This window comes from Acipenser ruthenus, chromosome 39 (assembly GCF_902713425.1).
Source record: "Acipenser ruthenus chromosome 39, fAciRut3.2 maternal haplotype, whole genome shotgun sequence".
NCBI classification, from domain to species: Eukaryota; Metazoa; Chordata; class Actinopteri; order Acipenseriformes; family Acipenseridae; genus Acipenser; species Acipenser ruthenus.
In genome coordinates this window covers 10424587-10446027 of record NC_081227.1, presented here as the reverse complement: position 1 = coordinate 10446027, position 21441 = coordinate 10424587, and the positions used below count along the sequence as shown (strand labels likewise).

Sequence of the window (21441 nt, the reverse complement as noted above, 5' to 3'; positions counted from 1 at the left end):
CTCCACTTTACATTGAAATACTCTTTGTACAACTTCAAGGGGATTGTGACCATTCCCTCATCAGCTCAAGTGTCACATCTGCAACAAAAAACATTGACAATGCACAACCAAAAAAAATGCTCCAACACCCCAGCCCTGGATCTGCAATGCCTGCCCCATCAACTGTCACTTCCCATACACTCACCTTGCATTCTCATTATCCCTTGCACTCGTTGCCTTTATTGGTCTTGTTCATCGGCTTCATTGTTGGAAATATATTGCTTCATGTTCTTTCACCTATTCTTCTATGTATGGGTGTGGCGGAGTGTCCCGCCCCTATTTATTATTATTTGTATTTTTGTTTGCGGCACGGGGTAAAAGCGCTGCGTCTTTTATTATTATTTAAAAACCCCGTGAGGATGCATGGCTGATCAGCTACTGATTATTTAAATAGCTGACAGTCATGCATCCTTACCAAACGCGTGCAGACTCTGGCCGAGGGATAATAAGATAATTACCAACTAGTTAAATCCCTCGGCCAGAGTATATAAACCAGCAGCTCTCTGCACTCGGGGTTGGGGTGTTGGAGTAGAGAGTACGGGGAGCGGAGAGAAGGAATAACATTTAAAAAACAATTGCCAATACGTGCTGGATTATCCAGCACGGCACTTACTTGTTTGTTTATTTATTCGTTTGGCCCTCGTGCCCTTTTGTTTGTATTTTGTTTAAATCTTTTGTTTGTTTATTATTAAATACGCTGAGTGCTTTTGCACTCGGTTTCACCCGCCCATCCACTGTTTTGGAGTCAGTTACTTCCTGGTCCGTGACGTCATCCACCACACCACTGCGAGCCAGACTGCCACATATGGTGTCCTGCGTGGGACAAAACAAACGCCTCCAATAGCCGGACCAGGAAAGAAAAGCTCGTTTTTTTGTTCGTTTTTTTTTCAAAGTGTTTTTTGTGTGTTTTTTGGGGGAAAAAAAAAAATATGGGAAGAAGCGGACGGAGGAAGCAGCAGCTACAGCAGTGTGGGGCCGGTCGCAGGTCCCACTGTAGCTCAACCATGCTGGACGTCTGCCCCACCTGCTTGAAAGGTGAGGAGTGGTGCTTCGGTGTTGGGGAGGTGGGTCACATAGCACCCTACCAACCCCCTCCATGGCAGGAGAAAGAGGAGCCAGAGCGTCCAGTGAGGGAGGACCTGCATCCTCCAAAGAGGACGAATGCACTCTCCTCTGAGGGAGTCTGGGACTGGCTGGTGGAGCCGGGGAGGGATTATGAGGAAGCCCTCCCTGCAGTGATCAAACTCCTGTGGGCAAGAGATGGGGAGCGCTGGGAGGCCTGGGAACAGCAACACCACCCAGCATCCCTCCCAGACATCGCAGCCATGGTGCTCAACTACCTGGCTGCGGATATGGGAGAGACCCTGCTGCTGCCATCTCCAGCACCAAAGGGAGAGGAGCCATCGGTACCATCTCCACCAGCAGAGGGAGAGGAGCCATCGCTACCATCTCCACCAGCAGAGGGAGAAGAGCCATCGCTGCCGTCTCCAGCGCCAGAGGGAGAGGAGCCATCGCTGCCGTCTCCAGCGCCAGAGGGAGAGGAGCCATCGCTGCCGTCTCCAGCGCCAGAGGGAGAGGAGCCATCGCTGCCGTCTCCAGCGCCAGAGGGAGAGGAGCCATCGCTGCCGTCTCCAGCGCCAGAGGGAGAGGAGCCACCGCTGCCGTCTCCAGCGCCAGAGGGAGAGGAGCCATCGCTGCCGTCTCCAGCGCCAGAGGGAGAGGAGCCATGGCTGCCGTCTCCAGCATTAAAGGGTGAGGAGCCCTCGCCACTGTCTCCACCACCAGGAGCAGAGCAGCAGGAGCTGCCTCTGTCTCCACCACCGTCAGGAGCAGAGCAGCAGGAGCTGCCTCTGTCTCCACCACCACTAGGAGCAGAGCAGCAGGAGCTGCTTCTGTCTCCACCATCACCAGGAGCAGTGCAGCAAGAGCTGCCTCTGCCTCCGCCACCTCCACCAGCAGAGGGAGAATGCCTGCTGGTTTCGCCTCCACAGCCTGAGGAGGAGGAGCCCGAACGTCCTACGCCTGAGTGGGAGGAGCCCGAACGTCCTACGCCTGAGTGGGAGGAGCCCGAACGTCCTACGCCCGAGTGGGAGGAGCCCGAACGTCCTACGCCCAAGAGGGGGGAGTCGGTGCGTCCACAGCCCAAGAGGGAGGAGTCGGTGCGTCCACAGCCCAAGAGGGAGGAGTCGGTGCGTCCACAGCCCAAAGAGGGGGGAGTCGGTGCGTCCATAGCCCAAGAGGGGGAAGTCTGTGCTTCCACAGCCTTAGGACCCAAGCTGCCAGCAGAGGGAGAATGCCTGCTGTCCCCATCTCCGCCAGCAGAGGGTGAGTTCCTGCTGGTTCTGCCTCCACCGCCGTGGGAGGACGACGTGTTGCTCCGGCCTCCGCCAGCAGAGGGAATATGCCTGCTGGTTCCGCCTCCCTCGCCACCACCAGCAGAGGGAGCATGCCTGCTGGTTTCCCCACTGCAGCCTGAAGGGGAGGAAGCCCTGCGGCCTTGGCAGCCTGAAGGGGAGGAAGCCCTGCGGCCTTGGCAGCCTGAAGGGGAGGAAGCCCTGCGGCCTTGGCAGCCTGAAGGGGAGGAAGCCCTGCCGCCTTGGCCGCCAGAAGCGGAGGAGCCCCTGCCGCCTTGGCTGCCAGAAGAGGAGGAGCCCCTGCCGCCTTTACCAGCAAGAGGAGAGGAGCAGGAGCTGCCTCCACCACCACCACCACCATTGGGAGAAGTGGAGCTCCTGCTGTTGCCTTCATGGCTAGGGGCTCCCCTCCCACCATCGCCATTGCCTGGGGATGGCTGTTCTGCATCGCCTGGGGCTGCCTTTTGTTCTCCACAGGACACAGGGTACGAGGGAGAAGTGGAGCTCCCGCTGCCGCCTCCATGGCCAGGGGCTCCCCTCCCGAGTTCGCCTCCCGAGGGTCCACTGCGGCTGCCGTCGCCTTCCGAGGGTCCGCTGCGGCTGCCGTCGCCTTCCGAGGGTCCGCTGCTGCTGCCGTCGCCTTCCGAGGGTCCGCTGCTGCTGCCGTCGCCTTCCGAGGGTCCGCTGCTGCTGCCGTCGCCTTCCGAGGGTCCGCTGCTGCTGCCGTCGCCTTCCGAGGGTCCGCTGCTGCTGCCGTCGCCTGGGGTCGCCAGGGATCCTGCTTCGCCTGGGGTTGTCGAGGGTCCGGCTTCGCCTAGGGTCGCCGGGGATCCTGCTTTGCCTGGGGTCGCCAGGGATCCTGCTTCGCCTGGGGTCGTCGAGGGTCCGGCTTCACCTGGGGTCGCCAGGGATCCTGCTTCGCCTGGGGTCGCTACACGATGGCCGGAGCTCCATGAAAGGGAGCTGCCAGAAATGAAGAAAGGGGGGGAGGTCAGGAGACCAGCTCCCCCAGCCGCACTTTCGCGGCTGGAGATCATGTGGTCGGAGCCCCACGGAGGGGAACTGCCGGCCATGAAGAAGGGGGGAGAGGTCAGGAGACCAGCTCCCCCAGCCGCACTTTCGCGGCAGGATAGAGTGTGGCGGGAGCCCCGGAAGAGGGAGCTGCCGGCCACGAAGAATGGGGAGGTGCCAGAGATTCCACCATGGCCATCCCCCAGAAGTAACTTGCTTCCCCCTCTTCCGGGACTTTAAGACTGAGGGGGGAGGTGGCCGTTGGGGCCATGTGTGCTGCATGTTCTTTCACCTATTCTTCTATGTATGGGTGTGGCGGAGTGTCCCGCCCCTATTTATTATTATTTGTATTTTTGTTTGCGGCGCGGGTAAAAGCGCCGCGTCTTTTATTATTATTTAAAAACCCCGTGAGGATGCATGGCTGATCAGCTACTGATTATTTAAATAGCTGACAGTCATGCATCCTTACCAAACGCGTGCAGACTCTGGCCGAGGGATAATAAGATAATTACCAACTAGTTAAATCCCTCGGCCAGAGTATATAAACCAGCAGCTCTCTGCACTCGGGGTTGGGGTGTTGGAGTAGAGAGTACGGGGAGCGGAGAGAAGGAATAACATTTAAAAAACAATTGCCAATACGTGCTGGATTATCCAGCACGGCACTTACTTGTTTGTTTATTTATTCGTTTGGCCCTCGTGCCCTTTTGTTTGTATTTTGTTTAAATCTTTTGTTTGTTTATTATTAAATACGCTGAGTGCTTTTGCACTCGGTTTCACCCGCCCATCCACTGTTTTGGAGTCAGTTACTTCCTGGTCCGTGACGTCATCCACCACACCACTGCGAGCCAGACTGCCACAATGGGCTAAATGTCTGTCCATGTGTGCCCTGATCTACCTGTGCCTTACCTGCATGTTTCCATGTGTCTTCCCAAAGCATACTTGTCTGCACCTGTGATGACGCCTCTCTCATTCCCTGTCTGTCTTTCTCTCTGTAGTAGCACTTGTTAGGATAACTAAGAACAATTCAGTCTGTGTTGAGCTCTTTCCTTGGCACATGTTGTAGTATCATAGTCAGTGAGGAATCTTTTGTTCATTTCAGCCCGGGTTTTATTTAATCCACACAGTTACAATGTATTCCTTTCAATGCTTCTGACTAGCCTCTATAACCAACACGAACCCACAGAAATTCTGCAGCTATATAAAGTGGAGCTTCCTCTGGTGGCTCAGCTCAGGACCGCACTTCTACATTCCCTCCCTTCTAAACTGTTTACCCATTCATACTTGAAATCCTTATATTATTAGTTTTTTTTAAACCCACCGCTCTTAACCCCCAACACCCCCACCACCAAAGTTTCCAACAGATCTCTCTCTATACATATTTTTTATTGTGTGTGTGTGTGTGTGTGGGAAGGTTAGGGTAGACTGCCTTCCTTGTGAGATCAGGGCGCATTCTTGCCCTCTATACTAACAGATCTCACATTATCTAATATAAACCTTCAGATAGCTTGTTGCTTTTCTTTCTCTGGTAGAGCGTCAGAGTTCCCCCTAGGGCAAGGGAGATTGTCCACTTATCTCCTAGTCCCCAGCAACTCTCTCCGCACCTCTCCCAGCTGGCCCCGGGGTAGGAGGTAAATCCTGGTACTCAACTGCAGGTATAACTCTTGGTATAATGGGTGGTTTTGAGTCTGTGGCGGTCTCCACGAGCTCCACAGAGGAACCTTTCCATTCCCCCAGATTGTCCAGGGCTCCCTCTGGTTCTGATCCTAGCCCACTCACTGACCTCCCATCAGACCAGGCCCGAATCTGGTCCACATGCCGACGCATCACATGTCCATTTCCCAGAATCGCTGTATAAGACACTGGTCTGGTACTTTCTTTAATCGCCGCAGGAATCCTCTTTGGTCCACCACTAAAATTCCGAACAAAAACTCCATCCCTTGATCAGAAACTTCTCAGTTTTGACCCCTTATGAATTTCTTTTGCTTAATTTGTTTGTTTTGTACTCTGGTCTTCACACTGGGGATGAGGAGGTCTAACGTGGACCTCAACTTCTGAGACATTAACATCTCGCCTGGTGATAAACCTGTTGTAGAATGTGGTGTAATTCGATAACTAAACAAGAATCTTGACACCTTAGCTTCAATAGTACCTCCTTGCATCTTCTTAATTCTGTCTTTTAAAGTATGAACTGCCCGCTCCGCCAGTCCATTAGATGAAGGGTGAAAAGGAGCAGAAGTCACATGATGGATGCCATTTTTCTTCATGAAAGTTTGGAATTCTATACTAGTAAAACAACTTCCATTATCTGATACTACCATTTCAGGTAATCCATGAATACTAAAACTTTGTCTCAATTTCTCAATTGTAGCAAATTATGTTGACACATTCATTGGATACACATCCATCCATTTTGAATGAGCGTCAACCAGCACCAGGAACATCTTTCCCAAAAAAAGGCCCTGCATAATCCATACAAATTCTTCTCCATGGCTGCTCTGGCCACTCCCAGGGATGCAATGGAGCACTGGCAGGTGTTTTTCTGTTTTCCTGACAGGCAATACAGGACTGTACTTCCTCTTCAAGCTCCAAGTCCATATTAGACCATCACAGGTACGATCTAGCTAGCCCTTTCATTCTAGTGATCCCTGGATGTGCTTGATTTGTGCCCTGTCTAGGAATAGCTACTCGGGACCCCACAATACACATCCGTCTTGTACACTCAGTTCTAATTTTTGGGTGCAGTACGGCTTTAACTCTGATGCTTCCTCCATCTCCGGCCACCGTCTCATTACATACTCTCTAACTCAAGCCAATACAGGATCTCTTCCAGTCCATAGGTGGATTTGCATAGTACTCACCGGCAGGGTGTCCAAATGGTGCATCATTAACACTTGTCCCTGGATTCCTTTGTCTGTTACTTCCTCTGTTACAGGTAGACGGTTCAAAGCATCCGTGTTTCCTTGATATCTCCCTGCTTTGAACACAACGACATATTCATATGCTCTCAAAGTCACAGCCCATCTTTCATGCGATGAGACAACACAGCACCAACCCCATACGGTGAGGCATCACATGATAAAATGAACTCCCGGTTTGCTGAGTAGTGAACGAGAACTTTAGAAGACTGCAGTCATTTTTTAGAACTCCCAAAAGCTCTTTCTTGCTCTTCCATCCAAGTCCACTTGATGTCTTTCCGCAACAACTGATGTAACAGAGCTAAAAGTGTTGAAAGATTAGGCAAGAATTTATTATAATAATTCAGCAATCCTAAATAAGCCTTCAGCTCAGTTCCAGTGGTTGGGGCAGGAGCCTCTTGAATGGCCTTCACCTTTGCTTGTACGGGATGAAGTCCCTGGGCAGACCCGGTATCCCAGGTACTGTACTTCATTAGCCAAGAACACACACTTACTCCTTTTTAATCCAAGACCCGCCTTTTTTAGCCAGCTTAACACCTCTTCCAAATGGCACAGGTGCTCTTCAGTGGTGCCCCCCCCCTGACCAGGATGTCATCCGGATACACTGCCACTTTTGAAATGCCCTGCAACAGCCCTTCCATGATTCTCTGAAAAATAGAAGGAGCCTAGGAAACTCCAAAAGGTAAGCGGTTATAAGTAAACAAACCTTTATGGGTACTCACTGTTAGATACTTCTTAGATGGCTCATCCAACACAATTTGTTGATAAGCGTGGCTCATATCCAATTTTGTTAACTGCTGTCCCCCAGATAACACAGCAAACAAATCCTCCATGCGGGGAATGGGATACTGTTCCAAGGAGGCTACTCGGTTCACTGTCAATTTATAATTGCCACAAATTCTAATGGTTCCATCCGATCACAAAACTTAACTGGCTTGATTATTTTCTCTCTCACAAGTCTGGCAATTTCAGCTTCCACCTTATTTTTCATTGCATAAGGTACGGACCTTGGTTTAAAAAAACGTGGCAAGGTTTCCGTATTCACATGAATCTTGGCTTGCAACCCCTTCAATGTGCCCAGTTCTTCTTTAAAAACCTCTTCATGTCTTACCAACACATCTTGCAGTGTCTCTCTCTCTCTCTCTCTTAACTGGACTTGACAGACTTCTCTCAAATCCATTCTCACATTCTCCCGTATAGCTTTTCAAATGAATGGATTTTTTTCTAATGTAGGTGCTTTATTTCCTTTCCATCCTGCTTATTCAGCCTGATTCACTAGGGTCACGCTGCAACCAGTATCCACTTCCAATGTCACAGCCCTGTCATTTACTTCCATAATAACAGTTATTGGTCCAGCTTTTGGAATGCCAGCCCTCTTTACTCTAAACATTGTGAACACGTCTTCTTCCTCCTCTGCAGCTCCTTCAAGATTATAAATATAAATTCCGAGCATTTTCCTTGAATTTGCTTTCTGATGTTGGCCTACTCACATTTCCTTTATTTTTATTCCTACAAACTTTAGCAATGTGGCCTTTCAAACCACAACAATATATATATATATATATATATATATATATATATATATATATATATATATATATATACACATACACATGCGTTTGGTTTTATTGCTTGCTTTTCCCTTTAATCCCCCCCCCCCCCACACACACATCCCCGTCTAGAACAAAACATGATTGGCTGAAAAAAGAGGCCGACAGGTTATTTCAGACTGCAAAATTATGTGGCGCTGTTGTGTAATGCATCAATTTGAACATGAAAGGGCTTTTGTGCATAAAATACATTACAACATGCATTTCGTCTCAAAAGGCAAAATAGTTAAAAAAAGGTAAAAGAGAATTTTCATTTTGTGGACACAATTAAATAAAACTTTCATTTTGTGCACAAAATACACTTTTCCTTAGATCATTTTGTGGACATAATGAATAGTCAAGTATACATTTTGTCCACGAAAGCAAAGTCCGTTTTCACTTTCGTCTGCAAAATTATTTAACATAAAATTAACATTTTGTGAAATGAAATACACATTTTGTGGAACAAAATGATAATTATGTGCTCAAAATGAAAAAAAGTTATTTAATGTTGTCCACAAATTGAAAACTCTCTTTTACCTTTTTGTCTACAAAATGAAAACTCTATTTTGTCTTTTGTGGTTGAAATGCACGTTGCAATGTATTTTCATGTACAAAATGAAAACTCTATTTTGTCTTTTGTGGTTGAAATGCACGTTGCAATGTATTTTCATGTACAAAATGGTGCATGACACAAAATGGCTCCCCATACAGAATCATTTCTTTGTGAATGCATCATCTAAATTGAATGGAATTCAGCTCCAGTACTTTCTTTTGTATCAGATCTTCAAGTCTTTTGCAGTGTTTTTTAAACAATTACAGGAAGACAGGTCAGTGATGCATAAAGCGTGTATTTAAGAGACCACCTGTGTGAAGAAGAGGACACTATCTGACTGTCCAAAAGTAGGAACACATGCTACAGACTTAGAAAATATTTCATTGTATGTATTTCTTTAGTTATCCAGTGTGTACAGTGTCAGTTTATATAACAAGTAAATCTCAAGATTAAAAAAACTGTCATTTTCATTTGAGACGCAGTTTTATTCAACGGCCATTTGTACGCTACACTGACACCAAAAAACAGGTGCTTTTTATATTTAGCACAGTGTATTTAGCACAGTTAGTCTTTTTGAAGACTTATTGCTTGCTTTCCTATATTTAGCTAAATATAATACAGTCAAACCTGTATTAAGAGACCTCAAGTGACAGTCAAACAGTGGCCTCTTAACACAGGTGGTCTCTTAAAAGAGGGGCCCCCATACGTTTTCTACTTGTCTCCGACATGCCTTCCTGTAATTGTTTAAAATACTTTGTAAAAGACTTGAAGATGGAATATGAACAAAAGGAAGTCTTGTATCTGAATTACATTGATTTTGAATATGCATTTACAAATACATTATTTTGTGACAGCAAAAAATATGCCAGTTCTCCATTTCGTTTCAAAATGTTCTAGATAAAAGTCGACTAAAATGGTTGCTTGATGCAGGTTTGAGTCCATTGCTGGGTCGGAGGATTGTGGTCACTGGTCACGTTAGACATACAGGTAAATTAAAGTACAGCTTATCATTGGGAGGAATTTAAAGTGGTCACATGAGCAGGTTTGACTGTATATTGAAACCAAAAAGAGGCCACAGCTCTTTTTTACAGCAGTACCGACACTATGTAAACTATCGGTTTCTATGTAAAGCTTTTTAGGAAGCGTGTCTTCCTCCCTAACTACAGGCTACATTGCTGAGAAGAATACAGTATCCCCTCACATTTGAATTAAAAACACAGATTTCAGGATGATGTCATATGGTATGTTGTACCAGTTATGTGTGCAATTTTATTAAACCCTGGGGTCCCCCTCACTGCTGAGTAGCAAGTGAATACGGGACTGTGGGTGACACAAGACATAAGCCTGATCCGCTCCTTGCAAAGGGGACACCGCTCTTTTGTACAGCGGTATCGACACTATGCTGCAGTGCTGGAAGTGCCAGGTCCAATCTCAAACTTCACTGCATGAACCGGTAAAACCTCACAAGTATTCCATAGCTAATGCAAAGAACAGCTACATGGGAGGGGAGCTTGAGATATAGACCTACTCTATTATCCACCGCTGAAACAATGACACTATTGTAATCACACAAGGGAACATGAACCACATTTATTAAACTATCCATAGAACACTCGCTCAGTAACCTACTTTGCAAACTCATCCTACATTACAGTCATTCAAATTTATAACAAAAACAATGTAAAAAAAACAAATTAGAAAAAACACAAAAGCCATTTAAAGTGGAGATATCAAACACAAAACCCAATTTAGGAGGAGCAACTGGGGAAACCTTGTCAAACACCAAGCAAATCAGCACAATTGGAAAGGTGCTGGGGCCCAACATTCACACAATTGTTGCTTCTAACTTGGCTTCTTTTTTTGATCACTCCACTTTATCACTTGAAATGCTCTTTGTATAACAGAGTACATTGTGACCATTCCCTTATCAGCTGGGTTGTGTTTTTGTTAAAGATTATATTTAAATGATGCACTCTTTAAACATAAGCTCTTCAGTATCTAAAGTACAATGTAATATTATATATCCATCTGCATTTTGAACAGTGGTTCTTTTTTCAGTTCAGGTATGAAGAGTGAACTGAGCAGAAAATGTTAATTGTTTAATGATTTAACTCATTTACAAGTAGTGGTCTGGGCTTTTCCAAAAGCAAAGCACAGACTGATGCATCCTTTATTTAAAACCAAAACAAAACCAACAAAACGCACGCACACTTTTAACATAGAAATTGCATAGATCACATACAACCTAACAATGATACAGTGCCTGTACATAGAGATGCTTTAAATAAAATTAAAAAAAGATAAACCACACACACACACACAGCGGTTAATATCCCTATGCACTTATTAATCAAGAGGAATCCTTACAGCTAAAGTCCTGTTTCTCCACATTACAAGAAAGATACTTACAGCTAAAGTCCTGTTTCTCCACATTACAAGAAAGATCGTGTAAATGTATTTGTAAGTTCTGCGGGTTGTCAAGTTCCATATCTTTAAGAAACACCCGTCAGATATGATATTAAATCACATATACTGGTAGCTAACCTGAACTTGAAATTTCAAAACTGTGTCACCCTGCTTTTATAGCAGTGACCCACACGTCAGTCATAAGCAAATCGAAATCTGGATAATATATACATTGTATATATATATATATATATATTTAAAATACCCACAACCAATAACAACATGCAGACTGCAGAAACATTTACACGTGTCTCCTGAACACTATCAAAAATGACACGGCAACATTGTACTGTTTTCAACAAAGCTGTTAATGAAGAAAATATTAACATTGCATTGTAACATTCTGTTCTGAACAGAAGTAGTGATTAAATGTTAAAAATATATGAAACTCTTGGAAACAATGTAATGCGCTGTATAGGCTACTTTTTCTTTGGTAATTCAAATTATCTGCATGTTTATTTTCCATTACCGACAAAGTGCATGCTTTTATTGTTATTATTATGTATGTATGTATCGCCCAAGTCAACTGACAGCTGTCACAATGACAAAAAAATAAATTTAAAAAATCCCAATACAGTTCAGCCTTTACATTAATGCTGATTTTATCTTGTAACAGTGTAAAGTGCACGAGGTGGGAGTTGTAGGTGACGCATGACATAAGCTTGATTGTGACAGTGTGTGTATAAGAAAATAGCAAGAAATCTGCAGCTACAGCAAATCCGTCAGAACTCCTTGGAGCAGGACTAACTCATTGAGATGCAAGTGGGCTGGATGCAATCATACACTAGTTTAAAAATTGAGAGGTGTGCCAAAGTAAGCAGGGAACGCCCTCAAATGCCCAACAAGTTGAGATCGAACCATGCGGCGTTGCAAGACTATTTTTTCACCGCAAATCTGTTATTGAAAATGGGACGCAGCTGCAACTGTTTCAGACTGGCATTGCACCTGAAAAGTAATGCTGTGCCATCATGTCTCCTTCAAAAATGAGGATGTGCTCTAAAACTTTGGTTTCAGCCCGAGTCATTCCCTCGCTGGCTATGGCCGGTTGTCCACAGGGACAGCGTGTAATTGGCTAAGCGCTGCCCGGGCGCCTGCAAGCCTGGGGAATGGGTCTTCATATGGGAATGTGTTCTCTAATCTATGGGGGAAACACATTTGGAAAAGAAAACTAATGTTAAGCTAATTAAAGATATAGAACACTTTTGAACATAGAAATGCTACTCTAATCTTGTATATATCCAATTCAAATAATAAGCAAATATAAAATAAATATCATTAAATGAATCATTGACCTTCATGATAGACCTGCATGACTGATTCTGATGAAGCAGGTCACACATATTCACAACATTCCCATGTCGTTATCCCTTTAAAAAACTGAGTTGATTCTGTTAAACTGGTGGGACTATATTGATACAATGCATACTGTTCTATACTACACTTTCTAAATTCTTTATTTTAAACCGGCAAGGGCAATTAAAATAATCAAGAAGTTAAAAAATTACCTTTAAAGTGCACACAAACAATTACAATACAGATATTACTAGAGTTGTATTGTCACTGTATTAATAATATACTGTATTGTAATGTTTGTTGTTTGATTTTTTACCGGTTTAGATTACTCGCCACTAGCAGTATTAATGAATGTATTTATTTTCTCAGTTCAGGTCGATTGATGATCCTTTTCAGTCATGTCTTATACTTTCCAAAACATATATTACTATTGATCCATTTCATTAACAAAAGTTAAAAAGCTTTTTTTTTTTGTTTTCGCTTGTAGATGTACTGCTGTCTGATACATCCTTATTGCAGGGGTTTCTTACATTAACACAAAGGATTCATAATAGCTTTTCCCCACCTGTCAGTAAATGACTTTGCATTATGAAGAGGGTCTCTTTCAAGAAAGAGAAACATTCTGTAGTAATTGAAGAACAACTTCGTGGAACAACGCTCACTGTTAATGTCAAAAATCTCAAACTTCTTTTTGCAGTGATATACAGTAAACAAATAGAAATGTATGTGCTTAAATATGCAATATATAACACGCATACATGTATTAGTGCATGCATTTGTAGTTTATTCTACTTGGCAAAACATTATCTTCTCACTTTTGATTTCTTTTCAGTACCTACAGTATACAAGATCATAACCATTTACAGTATGAGTATTGACAGACTTTTTCGTATCCAGCAGGCAGTGTGTATTTATTTTATGCAAATCAGCGTGTTCCTTGACGAACAAGAGGTTTTGTTCAAGCCGGGCCGTGTAAAGCTGTCAGTCAGATCATTAGTTTAACAATGCGAATTAAAGCTTTGACAGCAATAATCACAAACACAATAACCACGATCTTCAATAAACAAAAAGCAATTGCAGTTTAAAATAGGAGGAGGAGGCACAACAAATGCATTGCATTCTTTATTAACATTTATCCACGGCGGCTTACTTTTTTTTTTAAACTAGTGAGCAACAATACAAGCCAGCAAACAGGATAATAATAATATTGTACAGTGCCCCTGCATGGGGGGGGGGTATTGAAGGCACAAATTATTATCACTGATTACCAGTTTTATCAAGACAGAAATACAGATGTGACCCGTGTGTGCTGAACTGTGTTCAAATTCAAAGTGCTTTATTGGCATGACGAGAGCACTCATGATTTACCCCCCTTTGAGCTGGTTGAAAAATCAACTTTAAAACAGTACCTTTGTTCAAACCTGCGCAGATATAATGAAAATTAATCCCTGAGGCAAAACAATTGACACACTTGTGCATTTCAAGTGAGGGCTCATTGTTCTAGTTATTTGACATGTTATATCTTCATATTTTAATGTCCCCAATTTCCTTTCCTTCCTTGAAACAAATGAGTAATCTAGTCATGTCATGCAAACTCTGCATTCTTGTGGGCCAATGAGAGTGCTCTCAGTGTACCTGTGTCTGGGCTGTGGGCTGGACTGACCAGTATATATACAAGTCATGTCCTGAAGGGTTTCAAGAGACTGCTCCCAGAGCCCCGGCTTCTAACTTCCAGCTTCCATTCAGTCTTTAGAGACAGACAAACACCCAGACAGCCAGCCAGACAGCCAGACAGCCAGACAGAGAGAGAGAGAGAGAGATACGAACAGCCAGCCATCCAGCTAGACAGAGAAAGAGAGAGAGAGAGAGAGAGACATCGAGCGACGATGGGGTTTGTCTGTGGGCTGTTTCTCCTGCTCACTCTGCCTGTGCTGGCTCTGACTGAAGTGGTGGTATCTTTCTCAGTGTGTCCTGATTTTTTTTGGAAAGATCAAAATGGAAATCCTGTCACTCCAACAATATTTACAGAAGTGGACCCGCGCGGTCATGATCGTTACCAGAAGATCTGTCAGAGATACGACAACCTCTATCAGTTTGCGACTCTTTATGACACAACTCACATGATCCCTGTGTACTCGGCATATAACTTCAGAGGCATTCAGAGGTGCAGCAGAAAGAGCAACTGGCTTATTGAACCCAAGGTGAGTGCGTTTCATCAGTTTGATTTATTTATTTATCTTTGAGATAAAGAACCTCACCGTTGTCACAAATGTACCTACAGTACAGTCCACCCGGGAGTGGGAGTCTTCTACATTAAAAACATTACAATGTGACAACCTCAAGATCACCATAACAAATTCAGCCACAGACAACAGTGAACATTAAAAAGTACAGAGTCAATAAATACTATAATATAGATAACATACAAACACATACTGAGCACATTAGCCATAGAGTGGAATTATCATGAAAGAAGAGGGAGTGTCAAAACTACTAGGATTTCACACACAAGAAGAATGGGTCTTCTCATTATCATCTTCATTATTTATTGGAGTAAAACTGTCAATGTCTGTTTAAATGGGTGAGCTTTCTTCACTTTCTGGTGATTTCTTTAATTCTGTGTCTTATAAAAAATAAGGTCAGCAAACTCTTGCGACAGTAGGGTTATGTGCAGTTGCAGTGGTGTTGGCACTGAAGTGTTTCCTGTAGAATGTTGTGTTCTAGGGTGTAATTCTGAAAGATTTATGCAACGCCCCCGACCACGGATCGTAAGTGATAATACAGTCGACTACGCCACCCTTACTAGATGTTATAATTATAAAAGGGAAATTGAGTATTTAAACACAATTGAATATTGAAACCCCCGCACAGATTCCCATCAATTAAATGAGAGAGACATATATGCAGTTCAGAAATGCCCCGAAGGAGCGGCTTATTAAAATACAAGGAAAAGGGATGAATAAAAATTCAAATGGTATCATGCAAGTCAAACAAGGTAACAAATCCAGTAATATTCATTACATTGATGCATTAAGGAAACTCAAGACTATAATTAAGACAATAGTAATACACAATTAGTGCTATTCCATCATAAAGAGAGACAGCTAGGTTGGTGTAACATGTGAAATATCCAATATCTAATTGTATTTAGTCGTTCCTTTACCACACCGACAGTTCATCTATAAAGTGCAAAATGCACGAGTTCTATCAGTACTCTTATTTAAAGATCCAAACCTACTATAAGAAAGCAGCTTCAATGTGCAAAGTAGCAAAGTGCAATAATTGTACATAAATCAATGATTTCATTATGTATAGCAGCCAAATCACATGTGCAAAATAGCAAGGTGCAATAATTACACACTGATCAGTAATCTCCTATAAATATGTATAGCAGCAGTCTCAGTGCAATTAGTGCATAACAATATTAGCTGCCTAATAGGGGGACTAGATATTCAAACGCACATTTATCCTGATGCAACGAAGCCCCAAAGTCCAGTCAGTATTTAATGATATTAACAAGTTAATACTACGGTGTAGTAAAGCAACATAGAGAAAATCTTTAACGTCAGTACAAACACTAACCTAGTCGTATAGCATTAACATGGAGTCAATGTGCACTGAGCGCCAGCATATTCCCCTGAAGCCTTCAGACACCGTGCCTATACACGTATCGCTGCAGAATAAAGAACTGCATAGCTGCCTTTCACTGCATGTCTTCAAAGTCTCTATTAATGAAATACAGTCATAGTATTTGAAGCCTATCAATCATTGCATGCTTGACTGTATTACCATTATAAAAGAATACAATTAAAACACATACAACCTGCTACACTTCCTCAGGAATCAAACCGTACTTAAACTGCTTTACAATAACGTACCAAAGTATGAAACAAAATTTACCTTGGGCAAACACAGCTGGGACACGGAATCAATACGCCACCCAGCCTTGCCCTACAAATTACCAACATAATACACAACAAACCCACAAAGAAGCAAACGTAAACATACACAGAAAAGTAGGCGATGCAATCATGCTTACCAAAGTTAGCAGAACGAAAAGTTCTATCTACGGAGCAACCCCAGCAGAGTCTCCAATCATGTAGTGTTTGAATATAGTTCTTCTTCTGTTTGGTTAATGGCCACCAAGCTCCAGCGAAGCTTACTGTCACCACCTACTGATCAAGTGTGTTTTTCCCCCTAGTTTATTTATTTATTTTCCATACTCGTTATTATGAGCACAACCCTTTGCCTTTTGTACACCCTTTTTATTATAAATTCTTAATTCTTCCTGATTTCCTAACACATTTCCCTGTATCTCTACCTATTCTACTTCCATTCAATATACCTTCCCTGAAAAAAAATATTTTGTACATTCAAAACCCTAAACTCATCCCCTACCTCTATTCTCACTTCCCTATATCTAGCACATTCACCCATCATGTGTTCCACTACTTCCCTAACCCCACACTGCATACATAACCCATTCTCATGCGCTCTAATTCTATATAAGGCTGCGTCCTAAACCGCACCCTCCCTCAATTTTGACCCTCGCTTGAGGGGCATAAGTACTGTGGTGGCCATCTTAGGGGGTGTCCCAATTCCTTAGGGAACGAGTGAAGTAAACTGCACCCTTCGACAGAGTGTACAAAACAGTAGACTTCTGTGGAAGTGTTTTTGTGCTGAAGTCCCAGACCTCCTTGCGTTAAAGGTGGAGGCAAGACACTTTCAAATCTGGGAGATGCGGCACATCAATGTAATGTAAATGTAGTTAGATAGGAAATTGTAGATATTCTTAAGTTATTTGTCCAGCACATTATTTGTGAAATGTATTTTGGCTGATGAAAAAGCGATCCCTATGATGAGCCTAAACATGGAGGAGTTTTCCCAAGACCAAAAATAGAAAACGTACTTGTTTTCTTATGCGTCATTTTTTATTTTTTTTTTAATTACTTTTGGAAAATGGAAAGGAAGATTGTATAGAGCGCTTTCCCCCTACTCCCATGATCCTCGCCGTTCCCACAATTCTCTCCCTCCTCCTATGTCAAAAACTTTGAATATAGTTAGACAAAACGGTTCATTTATATAACGCACCCAAATTGCCAATTAAACAATTATAACAAATAAACAGAAATTAAAAGAATAGGGAAGCTAATGTGTTTAAAGACAGGATTCCCCTGGGTCCTACTATCCTTACCTGTTGCAGTCCACCTGCTGCATTCATCAATGTAAAAACACCCGTCTGAAGAGCGAGAGGGATGTGCGGCTATTAACTAGGACATGACAAGTGTCCATGTCTTTTACAATTCATTGCAGAGCATTGTTTGTTTGTTTGTCTGTCTGTTTTGTTTTGCTTTGCGTTTCCTTCATCAATGAATAACTGAAAACATTTTTTACAGCTTGACGACAACAACGGCGGTCCTGACATGAAAAATGAAAACAATGTCCAAAACTTGGGTCAGTATCAAGCCATCAACAATGATTATGTTAAATCTAGATATGACAAGGGCCACCTGTACCCTGTGTCCCAAGCAGACGATCAGTGCACAGCGTACTCCACCTTCACCCTGACCAACGCGGCTCCACAGCACCAGCACTTCAACAGGGGGGTGTGGAATCAAATGGAGAGGGCTGTTCTCAACTACATGAATACAAATTGCCAACTAGATACTAATAAGATACTAGATAAGATTGCGTACATCGTGACAGGAATAGTGCCGAGCAATCCTAGCAGTCTAATGAACAGAAGGGTGAACATACCAGCGTATTTCTGGAATGCCTTTTGCTGCTTTGACAAAATTTCTAAAAAGTGGGTGTCGAAGGCTCACGTAGGTCCGAACGACATCAGCGGAACACTCCAGGAACTGAGTCTGACTAATCTGGAAACCAACCTGGCCCAAGATTATGGTAAGGCGTTCTCTGTATTCGGAGGACACTGCCAAAGTGATATTAACAATCCTATCTATTCTAAACCATGAATTCACACTAAAGAAACCAAATAAATCTCCTTCAATATGAAAGCAATGGAATTAGTCAACTGTTCTTTGAAGAGAGTAATCAGATTGGCTTTGATTGCCATTGTTTGCTAACGCTGCTTAACGCATTTTAAAAAAATCACTAAATTCCAAATTCCCGACTAATTTCCTGTTCCTATTCAGAGGCACTTGTCAAGTTCTCCTTAACTTGACTATATTTTGTTGTGTGTTCTGGGGGGGGGGGGGCATAGAGCCGTATTCATAAAACGTTTATATCATGTTAAACTTATCACCAGTTATTCAAACAGGAGAAACAAACTCCTGATATTTACAAAATCTAATTGAAATCATCAAATCGTTGGAAATCATTAAGTATGTCTTGAATTACCAACCTGAAAAGATGTATGTGTGATACTTTTCAAATTCTTTGTGTGTTTTTTGTAATTATGAAATTTAGGCCTGCATCACCCATATGGAAGAAACACAGATGTTCAATATATGTCCAATATATTATTTTACATATATGATAATATATTAGACGTATGTGTTCTTTCCGTAATCAAAACTTTGACCTAATCGCAAGCGTAGTTCTGATGGTGGCTGTTTGGCTGCTCAGAGGGCTATTATTGCTGCTTCTACCCCAGAGGGAACCTGCCATCGACACTGGCTTTGTCATTTGAATTAGAGGAGTCAAAGCTTTGATATGGTTCAGGCCTTAGACTTTTTTATTTTTTCCAAGCTTTGTCAAGAATTTCTAATAATGTACTGTGTGCACTAGAACTACTTAATATCACACAGAGCTATACTACGGTACCTCCTTTCAACCCCAAACGTATCAGCTGTGTTCCATCTTCTAATTACCATCCTGGCTGTAATGGTTTCTGGACATGGGATATCTGAGTGTCTGTGCCCATATTTTCCCTGACAGCCTTAGAAGAGGAACTAAAGATGTTATTTTTTTATTGTGTTAAATGTCCACTGCTCTCCAAGATGGCTGCACATGTAACAGTCAGAACAGTACACACACCTTACTTAAGCATTTGTACCAACAAATGGGAACAGGTAACACACACCCCCTTTTTAAGCACCCTTTATTCAATGTCTCCTGTATTCTTTTCTGTCACTACAAAGCTGTTAATGAGAACTAATTCTGTGAAATTCCTGAGCTTTATTCCTCGACTATTAAAAATGAACCTGCATTGACTCAGTTGTTGTGTTGTGTATCTGTGCCTGAAGCATCAATGATTTTTATCATTGTGGTTGTTGTTTAAACTGTATTCATTCAATTAATGTGTTATCAGCAAAAGTTGACATACCCCAATGAATGGGAAACTGCAACACTTTGGGGTATGTACACTTCTGGACAACAACTGTAGAATATAAGTGAACCAAACTAAACACAACCCACAAAAACACGGCTGGACAAATTCATATTTTTTCATTGTAACTGTTTGCCTCTTAATGTACTTACTTTGAATAGGCCGGGCCCGACGCAACTCATTGTGTCCATGTCTTTCTTCGGAAAACTCCTTTTACTAGCAGGGTTATTTCACCCCTATTTAGCTTATGAGGGATAATAGAGAGTCTTCTTATGACAGCAACATTGCTGTTCTTCAGGAGCTGGATTGCGTCTAATTATTTCAGTTCAGTTCTCTCCTTCACTGGCCCGAAGTCTTTCTCTGGCCAGTACTATCTCAGGTTTAGCTTTACAGTACAGTATCTTTTCTTTGAGATTAGCGATTTCAGCATTTCCAGTAGGCAGGTTGGTTATGGGTTCTTCTATTGCCTCTGGATAAGAACTTTGATCATCAGGCCCCTCCGTGGTTCTTATCGAAGTCTTTTTGCCTCAGGTGAGCATGGCTATTCTACTTTGTCTCTTGTATTGATAAGGCAAGTCAGACCACTTTCCTCACAAAACTAACCATGATCAAAAGGTAGGGTGACTACCTGCACTATAATCTCAGGACAGTTTTAGCTAGGACAGGATTTTAAGGTTGCTCTTAAACTGAAAGAAATGAACATATAAACTGACCATTAATCCTTTTTCCATGCTGATATTGTGGCTTATTTATTGTTAACTATCCCTGTGAACAAGTAACCCTGAACACCTGTTTACTCCAGTCGATCAGAGGAAGTGAACAGCTATTGATTCGGTCAGTGCAAATTAGGGGTGATACATTATTAACTAACAGGAGATAAACAGCAACTTTAAAATATTGGCACCTGTTAAACAAACACATAAATAATAACAATTGATAATGAAAATAAAAATATATTCTAGATTCTTCTTATTTAATAAAAGGTTATTATACTGTCCTGCTGCCTGGCGGTAAATGAATAATATCAATTGAGCAAAAGTTTAATGCTCAATTTACTCTTTCATTTCTTTCAGCTCAGCAGGGGAGTTTTAAATAAATAGACTCAATTTCTGAACTAAAACGTATTTTGGATTTTTTGCTCTTTTGTAATGCTTACATGTTTGTACCACACATTGTAGGAATGTTGCCAGGAGTTCCTTGGAGCTCTCACACCCCTTCCATGGAACAAGGCAACAATCTTCAAAAACATGTTTCTTCATGAGAAAATTAGTTTTGCACTCAGACCTTTCTTAGAGATTTGAAAAGAAACAGAAAGCTGTATGTATAAACCATGACAGTATTGTCCAGCCAGTTAAAAAAAAAAAAAAGTACAGGATAAAAATGTAGTTTCATTAAACTACTTATTATAGTTATTACTTATTTCACAGGCCAGTAATAGCTTGAGGTGGTTTTTAAATCACATTCTCCCCAAAACAATCCATTAAACAAATATGCAAAATTCAAAAGTACACCACAAGTCTCTTTAGACCATGACATTATGGCTTCTAACAACGGTCTACAAGCAATGGTTTTCATTTGTGACACTAACTTGTGCTTTTGTGTTTGATATCAGCTCTTTAAACGGCTCTGAGTTTCAATCCTGCATGTGCACGTTGTGGAATTTGGTTTGTCGTGATGAATGTGTCTGATATGTGAGTGACATGACACATTCTCTCAACAAAGGAGAGAGAGAGAGCAAGCACAGAGTCAGCACTGAGGAGAGAGAGAGAGCAGAGATGATTCTATAACTACTTATTATTTTGTTTATTGTGTCATAAGTTGTGATAAAATGATAATGGTTTATACATAAAAATCTAAAGAAGAATATTTCACTACTTTTAACTAAGAAGACATCACAAATAAGACAACAGAAGGAAAAGAGTGCCGT

General features: G+C 42.3%; 1 protein-coding gene across 1 annotated transcript; it reads left to right on the top strand.

The window, feature by feature from the left end:
* The first annotated feature begins 13928 nt into the window (after nucleotides 1-13928).
* LOC117414372 (endonuclease domain-containing 1 protein-like) lies at nucleotides 13929-19398 on the top strand. Its single transcript, XM_034024164.3, has 2 exons — nucleotides 13929-14424; nucleotides 17620-19398. Exons 1-2 carry the CDS (start codon nucleotides 14110-14112, stop codon nucleotides 18196-18198), a joined length of 894 nt encoding a protein of 297 aa, XP_033880055.2. The 5' UTR covers nucleotides 13929-14109; the 3' UTR covers nucleotides 18199-19398.
* Nucleotides 19399-21441: the final 2043 nt, after the last annotated feature.

What these genes read in the sequence shown, in the direction of transcription:
- LOC117414372 (XM_034024164.3), top strand. Translation starts at nt 14,110, where the DNA reads ATGGGGTTTGTCTGTGGGCTGTTTCTCCTGCTCACTCTGCCTGTGCTG. An exon ending in ACTGGCTTATTGAACCCAAG is followed by an intron (nt 14,425 to 17,619) that starts GTGAGTGCGTTT and finishes CATTTTTTACAG; the next exon opens with CTTGACGACAACAACGGCGG.